The 12,962-nt window shown below is 63.0% G+C and overlaps 1 protein-coding gene across 1 annotated transcript; it reads right to left on the bottom strand.

Annotated features, from left to right (window-relative positions):
• Positions 1-1,814: 1,814 nt before the first annotated feature.
• NFE2L1 (nuclear factor, erythroid 2 like 1) lies at positions 1,815-11,350 on the bottom strand. The gene is made up of 6 exons (XM_032711232.1): positions 11,127-11,350; positions 10,201-10,694; positions 6,157-6,372; positions 5,691-5,780; positions 5,237-5,398; positions 1,815-5,061 (listed from the first exon to the last, which is right to left on the bottom strand). Exons 2-6 carry the CDS (start codon positions 10,690-10,692, stop codon positions 3,727-3,729), a joined length of 2,295 nt encoding a protein of 764 aa, XP_032567123.1. The 5' UTR covers positions 10,693-10,694; positions 11,127-11,350; the 3' UTR covers positions 1,815-3,726.
• Between the last annotated feature and the right edge of the window lie 1,612 nt (positions 11,351-12,962).

The raw sequence follows: 12,962 nt of genomic DNA, 5'->3' as shown, positions 1-12,962 counted from the left end.
CGATCCAGGTCGCTGGAATCTGCCGGTTGCTCCATCCTGGCGCTGGGAGGGGGGCTCTGAGGGCTCTGAGGGCTCTGCTGGGAGCTGCAGGATTTTGGGGACCTGCTGTGGCCCCTCCTGAGAAACCAAGGTCCAGGAAAACGGCCCCTCGTGACAGGGGGGAGATCCACGGGGGTTCCCCTCGGGATCGGTGCTCCAGGTCGGAGCTGGAGCAGGGCAGGGAAGAGCAGGGAAGGGCAGGGAAGAGCAGGGGAGCCCGTCTGTGTCCCCACAGAGCCCGGGCTGGGGGCTCAGGAGCAGCTGGCCCTGGATCCGAGGGCTGGGCCGGGGCTCTGAGCGGGATCAGAGCTCCCAGGCCCTGCTGGAAGCCCCGACGATTCCTGCTTGGGAATCAAAGGGCTGAGTGTGGGCTGGCAGGGGGCCCAGGGGAGGGACTGGCTGAGCTCCCCACGCTGGGCTGGGCACGGGCAGGGAGCCAGAGCGGGCTCTGCCAGCCTGGGAGGGCTGGGACACCCTTCGGAACCTCCCCATGGATTCACTGGGCTGTTTGTGCACCAGGAATGACCCGTGTGAGCACAGGGGCAGGGGCAGGGCCTGGGAACAAGCAGTGGATCCTCCCCAGCCCCCCCTGTCCTTCCTCTGCTCCCCCTTGGAAGGGCTGAGACCTCCTCGCACCATCACAGGGGTGGGGGAATCCCTGAGGGCTTCTCTGCCAGCTGGGGTTGCATCCTAACCCAGCCCCTGAAGGAATGTCTGGAATAAATCCCCTGGAGCCCAGGAAGAGGGAGGGGAAGCACCTCAGAGCGTGGATTTAATGCTCCTCATTCCCCTTTGGCTGAGCTGGCCCGGACTCAACACCAGCACCAGGAGGAGATGGATCCTTCCACTCCCGCAGGGAGAGGTTTGATCCGCAGGAAAAGGGCATCTGGCCCACGGGAACACCCGTGGGAGGCTGTTGGGGAGCAGAGTGGGGCTGGAAGTGTGATTTTGGCCGGATCTTCTGGGCGTGTCTGGCCAAGGGAGGCCACGGGGACAAAAACCCCTGGAGAAAGGGGATCTGCAAGGACAAAATACGTGGAGATGACGGGATGTGGAGGCACCAGGATGGCATCCAAAATGCCAATTCCACACCAGCAATTCCCAGGAGCAGCTTTCCATCCCTGGCTTGTGTGGGGTCTCCTGGAGGGACCCCCCCCCCAGCACCACCCAAAATGCCCCCCAGGGGCTCCACTGCAGGATTGAGGAGTTGGAAACATTCCAGAGATGGAGGGTTTGGTGTCCTCGCTCCTGGTCAGGATTTATTATCCCACAGGGAGAGGGATAGGGCAGGAGCTGGGATAGAAACACCCTCAGGATCGGATACACCTCGGCTCAGGCTCCGACGCCGCATCCAAGAGCTGCAGGGAAGGTGGGATGTGTGGAACAGCCCCTGGAGCTGCAAAGGCCAACGGGAGGACAGGACACCGTGTCCTGGGAGTCCAGATTCCAAGGAGAGGGATTGCACTTGGCCTCAGGGACCTGCAGGTTTGACCAGGAGCACGCTTTTCCTTGGATTTCTCTGGGAAGACCCTGCTGGGAAGGAAGGAAGGAAGGAAGGAGCTGAGGCAGAGGAGGAGCTTTTCCTTTTCCTTCTCTTTCCATCCATCCCCTGCAGGACAACAGCGACTCCCTCCTCCCAACCCACTGCTGGAACTGGAGCTGCTCCCAGCCCCGAGCCAGGAGCTGCTGTTGGGAGGGAAGAAGAAGGTCCCTGTTTGGTTTCCCTGCCATGTTTAATCATCCAAATATCCAATAAAAACCCCTGGAGCCGAGGGTGGTACAGTGAATAAGCCGTTTTTATTTTTGTCCTGTGCTCACACAATCTCTCTTCTTTCCCTGACAGGTTCACAGATCCATTCAAAGAAAAAGTTTTTCTAAGAGGAAAAATAATTTAAAACATACGCACAGGGCCTCCCTTCCAACCTCCCCACACCCACAGCTCCACCACTTTGTGCTTCGTCTCGCGCGTCAGGATCCCGGGATTCGGGGATGGACGAGCCCACCGGGGTCTCAACCACCCCTCAGTGCACTCCCAGATCCAACTGCTTCTCCCAAAAACCTGGAGAAAGTGCCCTTGGGCACCTGTGGCCCAGCAGGCAGCTGCTCCAGGCCTCCCTCCTGCCTCTCCAGGTGTCCTTCCCTTGAGTGACCACCCGAGTCCTCCCTCTCCCCTGGATCCCGTGCACAGGACTGGCTCGGAAAAGCCTTTTTTTTTTTTTTTTTTTTTTTTTTTTACTTTTTTTAAGCATTTTTTTTTGTTGTTTGTTTTGTTTGTTTTGTTTGTTTCTGTTGCTGGTAAAGTCCGAACACTCCCAGCTGTGCTATATGGAAATACAGCTTCTAGGATGGTCTCCCTGCAGAGACCGACAGTGATCAAGGCACTACCCCCACCCCCCTCCTGAAAACAAAGGAAGTCAGACCAACACCTTGGGACAGAAGAGAATCCTATAATGTGATCACACGGTTACACGGAATCTTCATGGCAAAGAGAACATTGAGCAGCTTTGAACGTTTGGGCTTCTCCCTTTTTGTTTTTTTTTTTTTTTTACTCAACACAAGCACTTCTAGACCCTAAAGGGGAGGAAAAAAAAAAAAAAGGGGGGGGCTGAAGCCCCAGAAAAACCCAAGCGCGGTTACGGGACAGGGACCTACAGCTGTCTAAGGCTCTAAGTGACAACCCAGGGCCTGGGCTGGGATTGGGATCGGGGTTTCACCGCTCCCCTTGTGCTGTTGGGGGCCCTGGAGGCCCCCCCAGATTCCTCCCCAGGCAGTCAGTGGGAGAAGCCAGGGTTGGCATGCAGGCTCTGCGTGCTCCGAGGGTGCTGGGGACACGGATCCTGCTGGATCCCTTAACCCTCTCCAGTCCCTCTCTCCCCTTCCCGAGGCATCACAACTTTCCTGCCAGGCTGGTTCTCCCACCCTGGGAACGGTGTTTTCCCCCCCCCCCCGCTCTGAGCTCTCTCAGGCTGGAAAGGGTTAACGGAGTTCACACCACTTTTTGTGTTTCCACGTGTGCACTGGTCTGATCTAGGGAAGGGATGTTGGTTAATCTGGAATTGAGTCGGATTGAATCACACACACCGATGGCAAAAACGGGTTCGGGAAAAAAGGAAAGGATTAAAAAAAAAAAAAACCAACAAAAAAAAAAAAAGGAGGAAGAAAAAAACCAAAAAAGAAAAAAAACCAAAAATCCAACTACCTGAAATCACAGAACTTTGGAAGTTCAGAAAAACGTCTCTCCTATAACTTGTTTTGTGTTTTTTTTTTAAGTTCATCCGCTTAAATTTCTTTTCTTACTTAAAGCCAGTTCCTAACAGTAGTTTGTTTTTTTTTTGTTTTTTTTTTTTCCACCTCTGCCAACCTCCCCAGCAGCAGTTTGCCAGCTCGTCCCTGCGCTCCAAGGATCCCGGGTTGTGGGAGGCTCCGGGCTGGGCAGCGCAGGGGGGGCTCCTCCTCCTCCTCCTCCTCCTCTCGTCCCTCCGAACCCCCACAAAAAACCTCGGCCCCCCCGCGGCTCCCGCAGCGTCCGGCAGCGCCAGTTCCCCCCCGTTGCGTGGTTGAGAAGATATATCGGATAAGAAGGCATGAAAGTTCCTCTAAAAGTTACTTCCAGGCTCAGCCCTTCTCCAGTTCTCTCTCTCTCTCGTGGGGAAGCATCCCCGCTCCTGCTTCTCTCCCCTCATGCCCTCACTTCCTGCGGTCCTTCTGCTTGCGGTCCTGGCGCCGGGGCTGGGGCTCGGCGGGGCCGCGGGGGATGAGCAGGACGGAGCCGTCGCTGCCGTACTGCAGCGCGTACTGGCTGGGCGAGTAGGGCCGCCCCTGCTCGTCCCGCAGCCGCCCGAACACCTCCTGGTACAGGCTCTGCACCTTCTGCTTCATCTGCCGGATGGACTTGAGGAACTCCACCTTCTCCCTGAGCAGTTTGGACTTGTCGCGCTGCAGGTCCTCCACGTCCCGTTCCAGGTTGAGGATGGTGTCCAGCTTCCTCTTGCGGCAGTTCTGCGCCGCCATCTTGTTCTTGCCGCGCCGGCGGATGTCGCGGATGAGGCTGAGCTGGGCCTCGCTGAGCTGGTACTTGGACAGGAGCTCGTTGAACTCCTCCACGGGCAGGTTGATGATCTTGTCGTTGGTGAAGGGGATCTTCATGGCCCTGGCTCGGTGCTCGTCCCTGCTCATCTGCTTGTCCAGGAACTCGGACGGTTTCTCCTTGGCGCCGCCGCTCTTCTTGCCGCCGCCGCCGGGCACTTTGGGCTCCTCGGGATCCAGGGCCCCCGGGGCCATGTTGTAGGTGTGGTTGTGGCCAACGTGCTCCAGGTAAGGCAGGTAATGGAGCTGGGCCGGGTCCTGGTAGCTCATGCGGCAGAACTTGCTGTACTCCGGCTGGTATCCCACCGCCCCTTCCGCTTCCTCGAAGTCCACGTTCTCCGAGTCGGAGCTGTAGCCCACGGCCCCTTCCTCGGAAAACGAGGAGGAGGACGAGGACGAGGAGGAAGAGGACGAGGAGGACGAGGCTTCCGAGCTGCTCAGAGAAGCGGGGCTGTGGCCAGAATCCAGGGAAAGACCTGAGTCGGAGTCGAACTCCTCTTCCAGCTGCGAGGCCTGCACGGGGTTGAAGCCCTCCTCGATGGCCAGGTCCATGAGGCTGATCTCATCCAGCATGGCCTCGTCCAGGAGCCCTCCCAACGGGTCGGGCAGCTCGGGCCCGGCCGTCTCGTTGCCCGTGCTGTTCATCTGGGGCGGGAAGAAGATCCCGCTCAGGTTGGTGGAGCCGAAGGTGCTGTTGAGGCCGGTGGAGTTGTCCGGCGTCAGCTGCAGCAGGGCCGAGCCGCCCGCCATGGAGGGGCTCTCGATCTCGGAGCTGAAGAGGGAGAAGTCCTGGGAGCAGCTGCCCAGCGAGGCCTGATGCAGGCTCACGTTCTGGTTGATGGGGGTGCCGGGGGCCAGGCTGTAGTTGGACGCCAGGAGGTCTCCGCCGGTGCCGCCGAACAGGCTCTCGCCCGTCGTGGAGTTCACTTCCATGGCCTGGAAGAGACGCGGGGACAGCGCGGTGAAGGACAGGACGACGTTCCAGGCTGGAAGGAGCTCCCCCCATCCGGCTGCAGCAGATGGGCCCCAGGGCCACCACGGCGTCACCACACCCAAACTCACGGAGCACCTGGGGGGACAAAGCCCTTCCCGTCCCTCTCCCGGGGCTCACCTGCATCTCCATGATGGACATGAGGTCCTGCCACTGCTGCTCCAGGTCGAAGGGCGACTCGTTCTCGGCCAGGAGGGGGGACAGCAGGGTGGGGGGGCCGCCCGGGGCCCGGCTCTGCCCGGGGACGGCTTCGCTCAGGGCGGAGACATCCGCAGCTGGGAACTGAGCACGTGAGGGGAGTCAGGGCTGGAGCCTCGGCACTGCAGCCACCCCCCAGCCCAGCGCCCTTCCCGCTGCTCCCGGCCACGGCCTGCCTGCTCCTCCCTGCCTCGCCACGGACTAACGAGGAGCAAAGCCGGGAGGCTTTAATTAATGGCGGCCCACCCCCTCCTTGGGTGGTTTCAAGGAGCCTCCTGAGCGGCCAAACCCGGTTCGCTGCGGGAAAGATGCGGGAGGCACCGAAATCCCGGTGGGTGAGGCAGGGAGAGCCCCTGGATCCGCCCCATCCGCTCACCTCCGAGTTCTCCCCGAAAGGGAAGGTGGCCTCCAGCAGCCTAAGGCACTCCTCCAGGGACAGGGCTGTCTGATCCTCCGCACCGGGCACCTGGGGGGGAAGGAAACACAGGGAATCGTAGCCTCGGGATTCGGGGAAGGTGGTGCTGAGGGAACGAGCTCCTTCCAGCAGGGCTTTAATAGAGCGCATCCAAAAAAGAGCCAGAGGCCCCACCCAGTGCTCCATCCTGCTGCTCCAGGGAACGGGAACGCGCTGGAGAGCCTCTCCCCTGCCTCCTGCCACGCAAGGACTCGCCACGGGGCCGAGGGGACTCTGCGGCTGCCGGGGACACGGGGACACGCGGGGCCAGCCCTGCCCTGGCCTCGCCAGCGCCAAATCCTGTCGCCCACCTGGGCCAACCCTGCTGCTGCAGCTCCGAGCGGCCCCCAAGGAGGCCCCCAAGCAGAGCCCGGCCCGGGGGCGTTACCTGCGCAGGGAAACTCTCCCCGGTCTCTCCATCAACTAGCAGGTTTCTATCCAAGACCTCATTCCCTGCACTCCTCCAGCTGTCCCCGCGCTCCCTCCCATCGCTCAGCTCTTTGTCCACTTCGCTCTCTTTCTGCCGGTGGCTGTAGTCAAAAATCTCTCGCCCAGCGCCGAGATCAATATCCTGTCTCCACAGGATGTCAATCAAATCGATGTCCTGCAAGACAGACCACATTTCCTTCAGCCCCTGCGCTGGGGGGGGGGTCCCCACCCAGCGGTCCCACCCCCTCTCCCCACCCCCAATCCCCCCCCCACCCCGTACCCCAGCCCGCAGCCCACCCGGGGAGCCCCGCGCTGCTCCTGCCGGGGCTCCAGCGCCCCGCGGGGATCCCGGGAGCGGCTCTGCGGGCTCCGCATGGCCGGCCCTGCCCTCCCCGCCGCCCATGGCCGCCCGCCCGCCGCCGGGGGAGGCGGCGGGGGCCGCCCGGGCCCGCGTCGCGGCGGTGGCTGCGCCGTGCCCGCCTTGCATCAGCCCGTGGTGCCATCCCGGCTATTTGCATAAGGGGTGGGGTGGCAGGAAAATCCCCGCATTCCCACCCACCTGATGCAACTTGAGCAGCCGCCGCCGCCGCCGCCGGACCCTTCCCGGGGTCCCCGCAGCCCCCCCCCGGTGTGTCTCCCCCCGGTACCTTTCTCATGTCCCCAGCTGCCGCCCGGGCCGCGGCGCACGCCGATCATGGTCCCCGGGGGAGGAAGAGGAGGAGGAGGAGGAGGAGGAGGCGGCGGGGCGGGTTGGCCGGGGCGCGGTGCCGCTCACGCATCGCCGGCCGGGGCGGCGGCGGCGGCGGCAGTGGCGGGGGGGGGGAACCGCGCTCCGCTCCGCCCCACCGGCCACAGGTGCCCCCCCCGCCCCCGGTGCGGCGGATGCTGCTGCTGTAGCTGCGGCGGGGCCGGGAGGGGCTCGGGAGGGACCGGGAGGGGCTCGGGAGGGACCGGGAGGGGCTCCCCCCCCACTTCCCAAACCCCCCCCGCCCGTTCCCGGCTGCGGCGGCCGCCAAGCCCCGCCCACCCCGGCACAGGCCCCGCCCCTCCCCGCCGGGATGCGGCGCCGCCGGCCACGCCCTCTGCGCCCCGCCCCGCCCCCCGGGGCGGTGGCCGCAGCCAATCAGCGCCAGCGGGGGCCGCCCGCTCAGCCAATCAGCGCCCCCCGGGCCACGCCCCCGCCCTGGCGCAGCGGGGCCGCCCCCCCCCAAAAACCCCAAATCCCCCCCCTAAAATGAGGAATTGGGGGGGGGGGGGGCACCGGGACCCCCCGGGCGTGGGGAGGGCAGCAGGGAGGGCTCACAGCGCGGGGTCACCTTGGCTGCTTCCCCCGGGACACCCCGACCCAGAGGGGGCGACCCCAGTGTCGCCCCCCGCAACTCCCCCAGTGAGACCCCCGGGCGCTTCTCAATCCCCCCCCCCAAAAAAAACCCCCTTCACCCTCCCTCCTCCCTCAGACCGTCCCAGCAAACCCCGGCGGTAACCACAGCACAGCCCCCCCCCAACCAGAGCCAAGGCCAAGTGTAAGGAGATCCCCCCCCTCACGCTGGGAAGGGGGGGGGGGGCGCAGGGCTGAGCCCCCGCAGCTCATCACATGTCCCGCGGCCGCGTATTTTTATCCCCGGGTGTTGTGGAAACGGGCCCCGGGCGGGCACGGAGCCTCCCGCCCTCCCCACCCCCAATGCTGCAGAGGGAAGCGCCCGGGATTAAATCCCAGCTTTGTCTTTAAACCCGGCGGCCACCCCGGATCAAAACGGGCATTTTTTTTTTTATTATTATTATTATTATTATTTTTAATTTTTTTTTGGTCTGTTTGTTTTATCCGTGGGATAAAACAACTGGATTCCCCATTTCCCTATTTCGCAACTGCGACGCCCCCCCAAAAAAAATGCCCCTCTGCAGCATTCCCAAAATTATTTATAATCAGCCATATTCCACACCCCCCTCGCTCCCAAGCAAGGTCGTGCCTGGCCCAGGGAGTCGCAATGTGCCAGGGAAAGTCATGGAAAAATTTAAAGCCCGGCCCTGGAGCCATCTGCAGATCATCATCACCCGCCCCAGGCCCTGCAGGTGCCTCCCAGGGAGCTGCAGAGTTCCCGGGATACTCCCCTTGGAAAGGTTTGGGGGAGGGAGTCAAGGATGGGGACAAAGACATCAAAACCAAGGAAAAAAGAAAAAAACAAAGAACCCCCTAAAACAAGGCTGGTTTGGAGCGTGGCAGCAGCGAGTTGGGTCTGGCTGGCCCCAGGGGGAGGAGGGCACAGGGATGGTGTGACTGGAGTGACGTGGGAGCCAGACGGGATTTCCTGGAGCTGGGCCCTGGCAACAACACCCTCCCCTCCTGTCCATCCAGGGGCTTGGGGGGGAAAACGTGGCAAACAGCCACCGGGGAAGAGCAGGGATGCTGCAAACCCCGGGAGCAGGCTCAGTGCAGCTGCGGATCTCACACCCTGCCCTGGAGGAGATTCCCAGCCCGGCCGGGAGGTTCATTCCCAGCACGTCCCGGGATGCAGCTGCACAGAGGCCTCTGGAAAACAGGAGCCACCAGCCTTCACCTCCCCCAAATGCGCAACCTTCCTCCCTAAAATCAGATCCCTGTTTCCCCACCCGGCACTGGGGAGGCTCCCCAGGCCCTCAGCCAGGAATGGCAGCCTTGGGAAGGACGACGGACCCTTCCAGGAGTGACCTTGCACAGGGCATTTCATCACATCCTTCGCCATTCCCGAGGCAGGGAATTGCCTCTCTCCGCTCCCAGGGAAGCAGCACAAGGTGGGAAGGTTTGGCCTCGTGTTCTGTGACCCTCTGACACCTCCAAGGTCACTTCCCAACCCAGAACGGGATTTTCCCCCTCAATCCCACAGCCCAGCGGAGCCAGGAGACCCCCATGGGAAAACCCACGGAAAACCTGCAGGTCCAACCAGGACACCATTCCCAGGGAAGGATCCCGCTGCTCATCCATCAATCCCAGACCCAAAGCAAGCATCACCTTTGTCTCTGCGGCGCTCACACCCCTTCCCACACCCATTCCCACGCCCCGTTCCCATTCCCTGCCTGCTGCTGCGCCGGAGCCACATGACAACAGCTCCCAGCATCCCAGCTGCCCTCCCCTCCTGCAGGGACAGGGCTGGCCCGGCTCAAATTCCACTCTTCCCACGCCCAGCCACGACCTGGGAGACGCTGGAGCGACGCTGGAAGGACCCGAGGCCGGGAATCGCCACTGACACCCCTAACCCTGATCCTGGAAGGATCCAAGGCTGGGAATCAACACTGACCCTGGAAGGACCCAAGGTTTGGAATCGCCACTAACCCCGGAAGGACCTGAGGTCACAGATCACCACTGATCCCTCTCCACGATCCTGGGAAGATCCCAAGGACATGGATCACCCCCGACACCCCCTCACACGGAGCCGCCGGACGAAGGCAGCGTCACCAAAACCACTCCAGCAGCTCCCCAAGAGCCTGGAATTGCATCCCAAAGGTTGTGCTCGGGCAGGAGAAATAAGCCCCTTTCCAGTTCACCTCTCCCCACCCGGCTGGGAGGAAAACTGAGCCAGGGATCACGAATCCTGGCCGGGCTCCAGCCAAGTAACCCAACCACCTGCTCCACACCTGGGCTGGGGCTCTTTCCCAACTGCTCCTGTTTATTCCCCAGCTGGATTGCTCCATTGCCCAACACTGAGTCACGAGAGCTCTGCTGCCCCCCAAAACCCCTTCCCCCTCCTTTCACTCTTCCTTTCAACCCAGAATTAACCAAACAAAAAAGTGAGGGGGGGGAGAAAAAAAAAACAACGCCCCGGAATTTCCCCTGGAATTACCCCCGGAGCGCTGAAACCGAGCCAGGATCCAGGATTGCGACATTCCCGAGCAGGGACACACTTTCCCTAAGTGCCAAACACACACGATATCCCGTCCTGCTCGCTGGGTGTGCACCAGAAAGCTCCCAGATCCCAGCTTTAAACAGCTTCACCCCGAACTTTTCCCGGGCAAAGCAGCTCTTCCCTACCTCCTTGGTGAGGTCTCCGTTCGCCGGCGCGGCCACGGCTCCCAGATCCTCCAGTTCCTCCCCGAATCCCTGCTCGGCTCCGCTCTCCCTCACCCCGTTCTCGGCGCTGCTGCCATCCTGCAGGCCGGACCCGGCGCTGGGCTGTCCCCCAGACACGGATCCCTCGGGATCCCTGTGCACCAGCCAGGCATTGACCTCGGTGCTGGGCACCTGGAACCTGTCCAGGGCCCTCACCTGGTTGAGCAGCCGGCGGGCGGTGAAGTAATAGTCCAGGTCCACGCTCTTTGGGTGGATGCCATAGCCATCCAAGGTGTTCCTCAGGTTGTGGAACTGGGTCTGGGTGTAGGCAGAGCTCTGGCCCAGGATGATCTCCCGCAGAGGAGGGAGCTGGGAATTCAGGTAGGTGTCCACGTCCACACGGACCCCGATGAGGCTGAGCAGGATGGTGAACTGGATGAGGCCTTCGGTGAAGTATTTCTTCAGAGAAAGCATCTCTGGTGGAGGAGAGAGAAGGGGGGAAAAAAAAAAACCAAAACAAACAGGTGGAATGTTTGGGAATGAACAACAACAACAAGAAGCTGCCGGCGGCGGGCGAAGCCTCCACACCAACAGGTTGGTTGGGTTTGGCTTTGCTCTGCCCCACTTTCGAGCAAGCAAAATAAAAGGGGTGATTGGCGTTCAGGGCAGCGCTAAAGGAAGCAAAATAAAAGTTTCAAGGATGGCCGAGGACGTTTAGGAACGGGCAAGGATTTCTGGTTCGGGAGGGCTTTGTTTTCCCGTAAAAATTCCGGGGCCGGGTGGTTGAAAAAAAAACAAGGAAATCGAAGGTTTGAACCTCCAGAAGCGACAACTCTCCCCGGCAGCTCCACCCTCCCCTTTCCCTTTGTGTTTTGTCACCCAGAGATATAAAAATCCATGTGACTTACTGTCCAAAAACTCCACATACAGCGCCTTCCTCTCTCCCCCCCTAATTCCCCACGCTCCAGGTCGGGCTCTGCTCCTTCTCCCCCGTCTCCTGCTGCGGCCGCTCTTCCTTCCCTTCTTCTGCTCCCGAAGCCTTTTGAAGGAGCCTTTTATGAGTCAAAGGTCCCGACCATGGGAAGGTCCAAAGACTCCTCCGCTCCCGGCTGCGATTTCATCAGCGGCTGAAATGTAACCAGAGAGCAAACACGGTAACGCACCGCGGCACCACCCCGTGCGCGGGCCCCGCTCCCCCGGCGCCTTCTCCCTGCAAAAAAAGCCAGGGAATCTCGCTGGAAAGCGGAGTTACCTTCGGCGACGGCGCTTCCCCTCCCCGAGCTATTCTTAGGCCGGCGCGTCAACTTCCCGCTCTCCCAAGGAATCCGGCTCCCTTTTCGCTCTCCCCCTCCTTAAGCCCAGTTTTCCAGCCGCTCCACAAGGGGGTTTTTCCATATGAAAGAACCCCCCCGGGGCCCGCCCCGCTACCACCTCTCCCCCCGGCCGGGGAGCGGCTCCAGACCCCAGGGAGGGGGAGGCCGAGCACGGAGCGTCGCAGCAACGAGGGAGGGGAGGAGAGGGTCCCGAGCAATGAGGGGGGGTCCCCAATATCCCCCCACGTGCCCCCCTCTTGTCCCCCCCCAAAACCCGTCGCGGGGGCCCTTTAAGACCCCGCGCGCTCCACGTGACCCGCTCCCCGCGCGCCACGTGACCCGCCCCGCCCGCCCGCGCGCGCGGCCCGGGCCGCTCTCCCCCCTCGGCGCCGCGCCTTCCCCGCCGCCGCCGCCACGCCCCCCCAAGCCTCTTCGCACCTTCGGCCGCCCCCGCACAGCTCCAGCCTCCCCCTCGCGCTCCACCCTCTCCCTCCACGGTACCCGCCGGGGGCTCCGCTCCGGCCCCGCCGCCGCCGCCGCTCCAGCTCCCCGCCCCGGCCTTCAACCGCCCCCCCCTCCCTCCCTCCCTCCTCCCGCCCCGCCCCGCCCCGCAGCGGCGCCGCCGCCAATCAGCGCCCGCAGAAGGGAGCGGTCGCCCAATGGGGAGGCGGCGGAGGGGCGCTGCTCCCGCCCACCTGGCGGCACCGCCCGGATGGGCAGGCGGGGCGACCAATAGGCGCGCGGGCGGCCCTCGCGCTCGGCGCCGCCAGGGCCAATCAGGGAGGAGGAGCGTGAAGAGCTGCGGCTCGCCCCCCACACCCCTCCGGGCGATTTGAGTGGCATCGCCTTCGCCCAATGGCGCGCGAGTTCCCCCCCGCCGGCGTCCGCCAATCAGAGGGGCAGGCGCTCTTGAGTGGCGGCGGCGCGCACCAATCGCCGCGGGGCTGCGGCAACGCCCGCCTTCGCGGCCCGCAGCGGTTGCCATGGCAACGGGCGCCCCGGGGCCTCCGGTGCGAGGCGAGGCCTCGATACCGGCCCGGGGGGACCCGGTGACCCTCCCAAATCCCCCCGGGGGCAGAGGGCGCTCTGAGGGGGCCACACCGCGGCGAGGAGGTGTTCTGGGGTGGTTCTGAGGGAATTTCTCAGCCTGGTTTTCCCCCCCGGAGCATCGCAGGGCCCGCCCTGGGCAGCCACACGCCCTGGGGATGGTGATGCTCCTGGAGGGCCCCGCGGGTCCCCAGAGCCACTTGGAGACACCTCAGGAGGGACATCTGGTGGGAGTAGTGCCCACTGTGATGTCCTGGATGAGACATCTGGGGGTACTGCCCAGGCAGGGGCCGCCCAGTGCCAGATGCCCCTGGGGAGGGAGAACTGGAGCAGGATGGGGCTCCCAGCGCCCAGGCAGAGCTGGCACCCGGGAGGTGTCACCGC

Source organism: Chiroxiphia lanceolata, chromosome 26, assembly GCF_009829145.1.
Source record: "Chiroxiphia lanceolata isolate bChiLan1 chromosome 26, bChiLan1.pri, whole genome shotgun sequence".
NCBI classification, from domain to species: Eukaryota; Metazoa; Chordata; class Aves; order Passeriformes; family Pipridae; genus Chiroxiphia; species Chiroxiphia lanceolata.
This window is presented reverse-complemented; position numbering and strand designations above follow the sequence as displayed.

What these genes read in the sequence shown, in the direction of transcription:
- NFE2L1 (XM_032711232.1), bottom strand. Translation starts at nt 10,692, where the DNA reads ATGCTTTCTCTGAAGAAATACTTCACCGAAGGCCTCATCCAGTTCACC. An exon ending in ACGGAGACCTCACCAAGGAG is followed by an intron (nt 6,373 to 10,200) that starts GTAGGGAAGAGC and finishes TCTGTCTTGCAG; the next exon opens with GACATCGATTTGATTGACAT. An exon ending in TGTCCATCATGGAGATGCAG is followed by an intron (nt 5,062 to 5,236) that starts GTGAGCCCCGGG and finishes CGTCTCTTCCAG; the next exon opens with GCCATGGAAGTGAACTCCAC.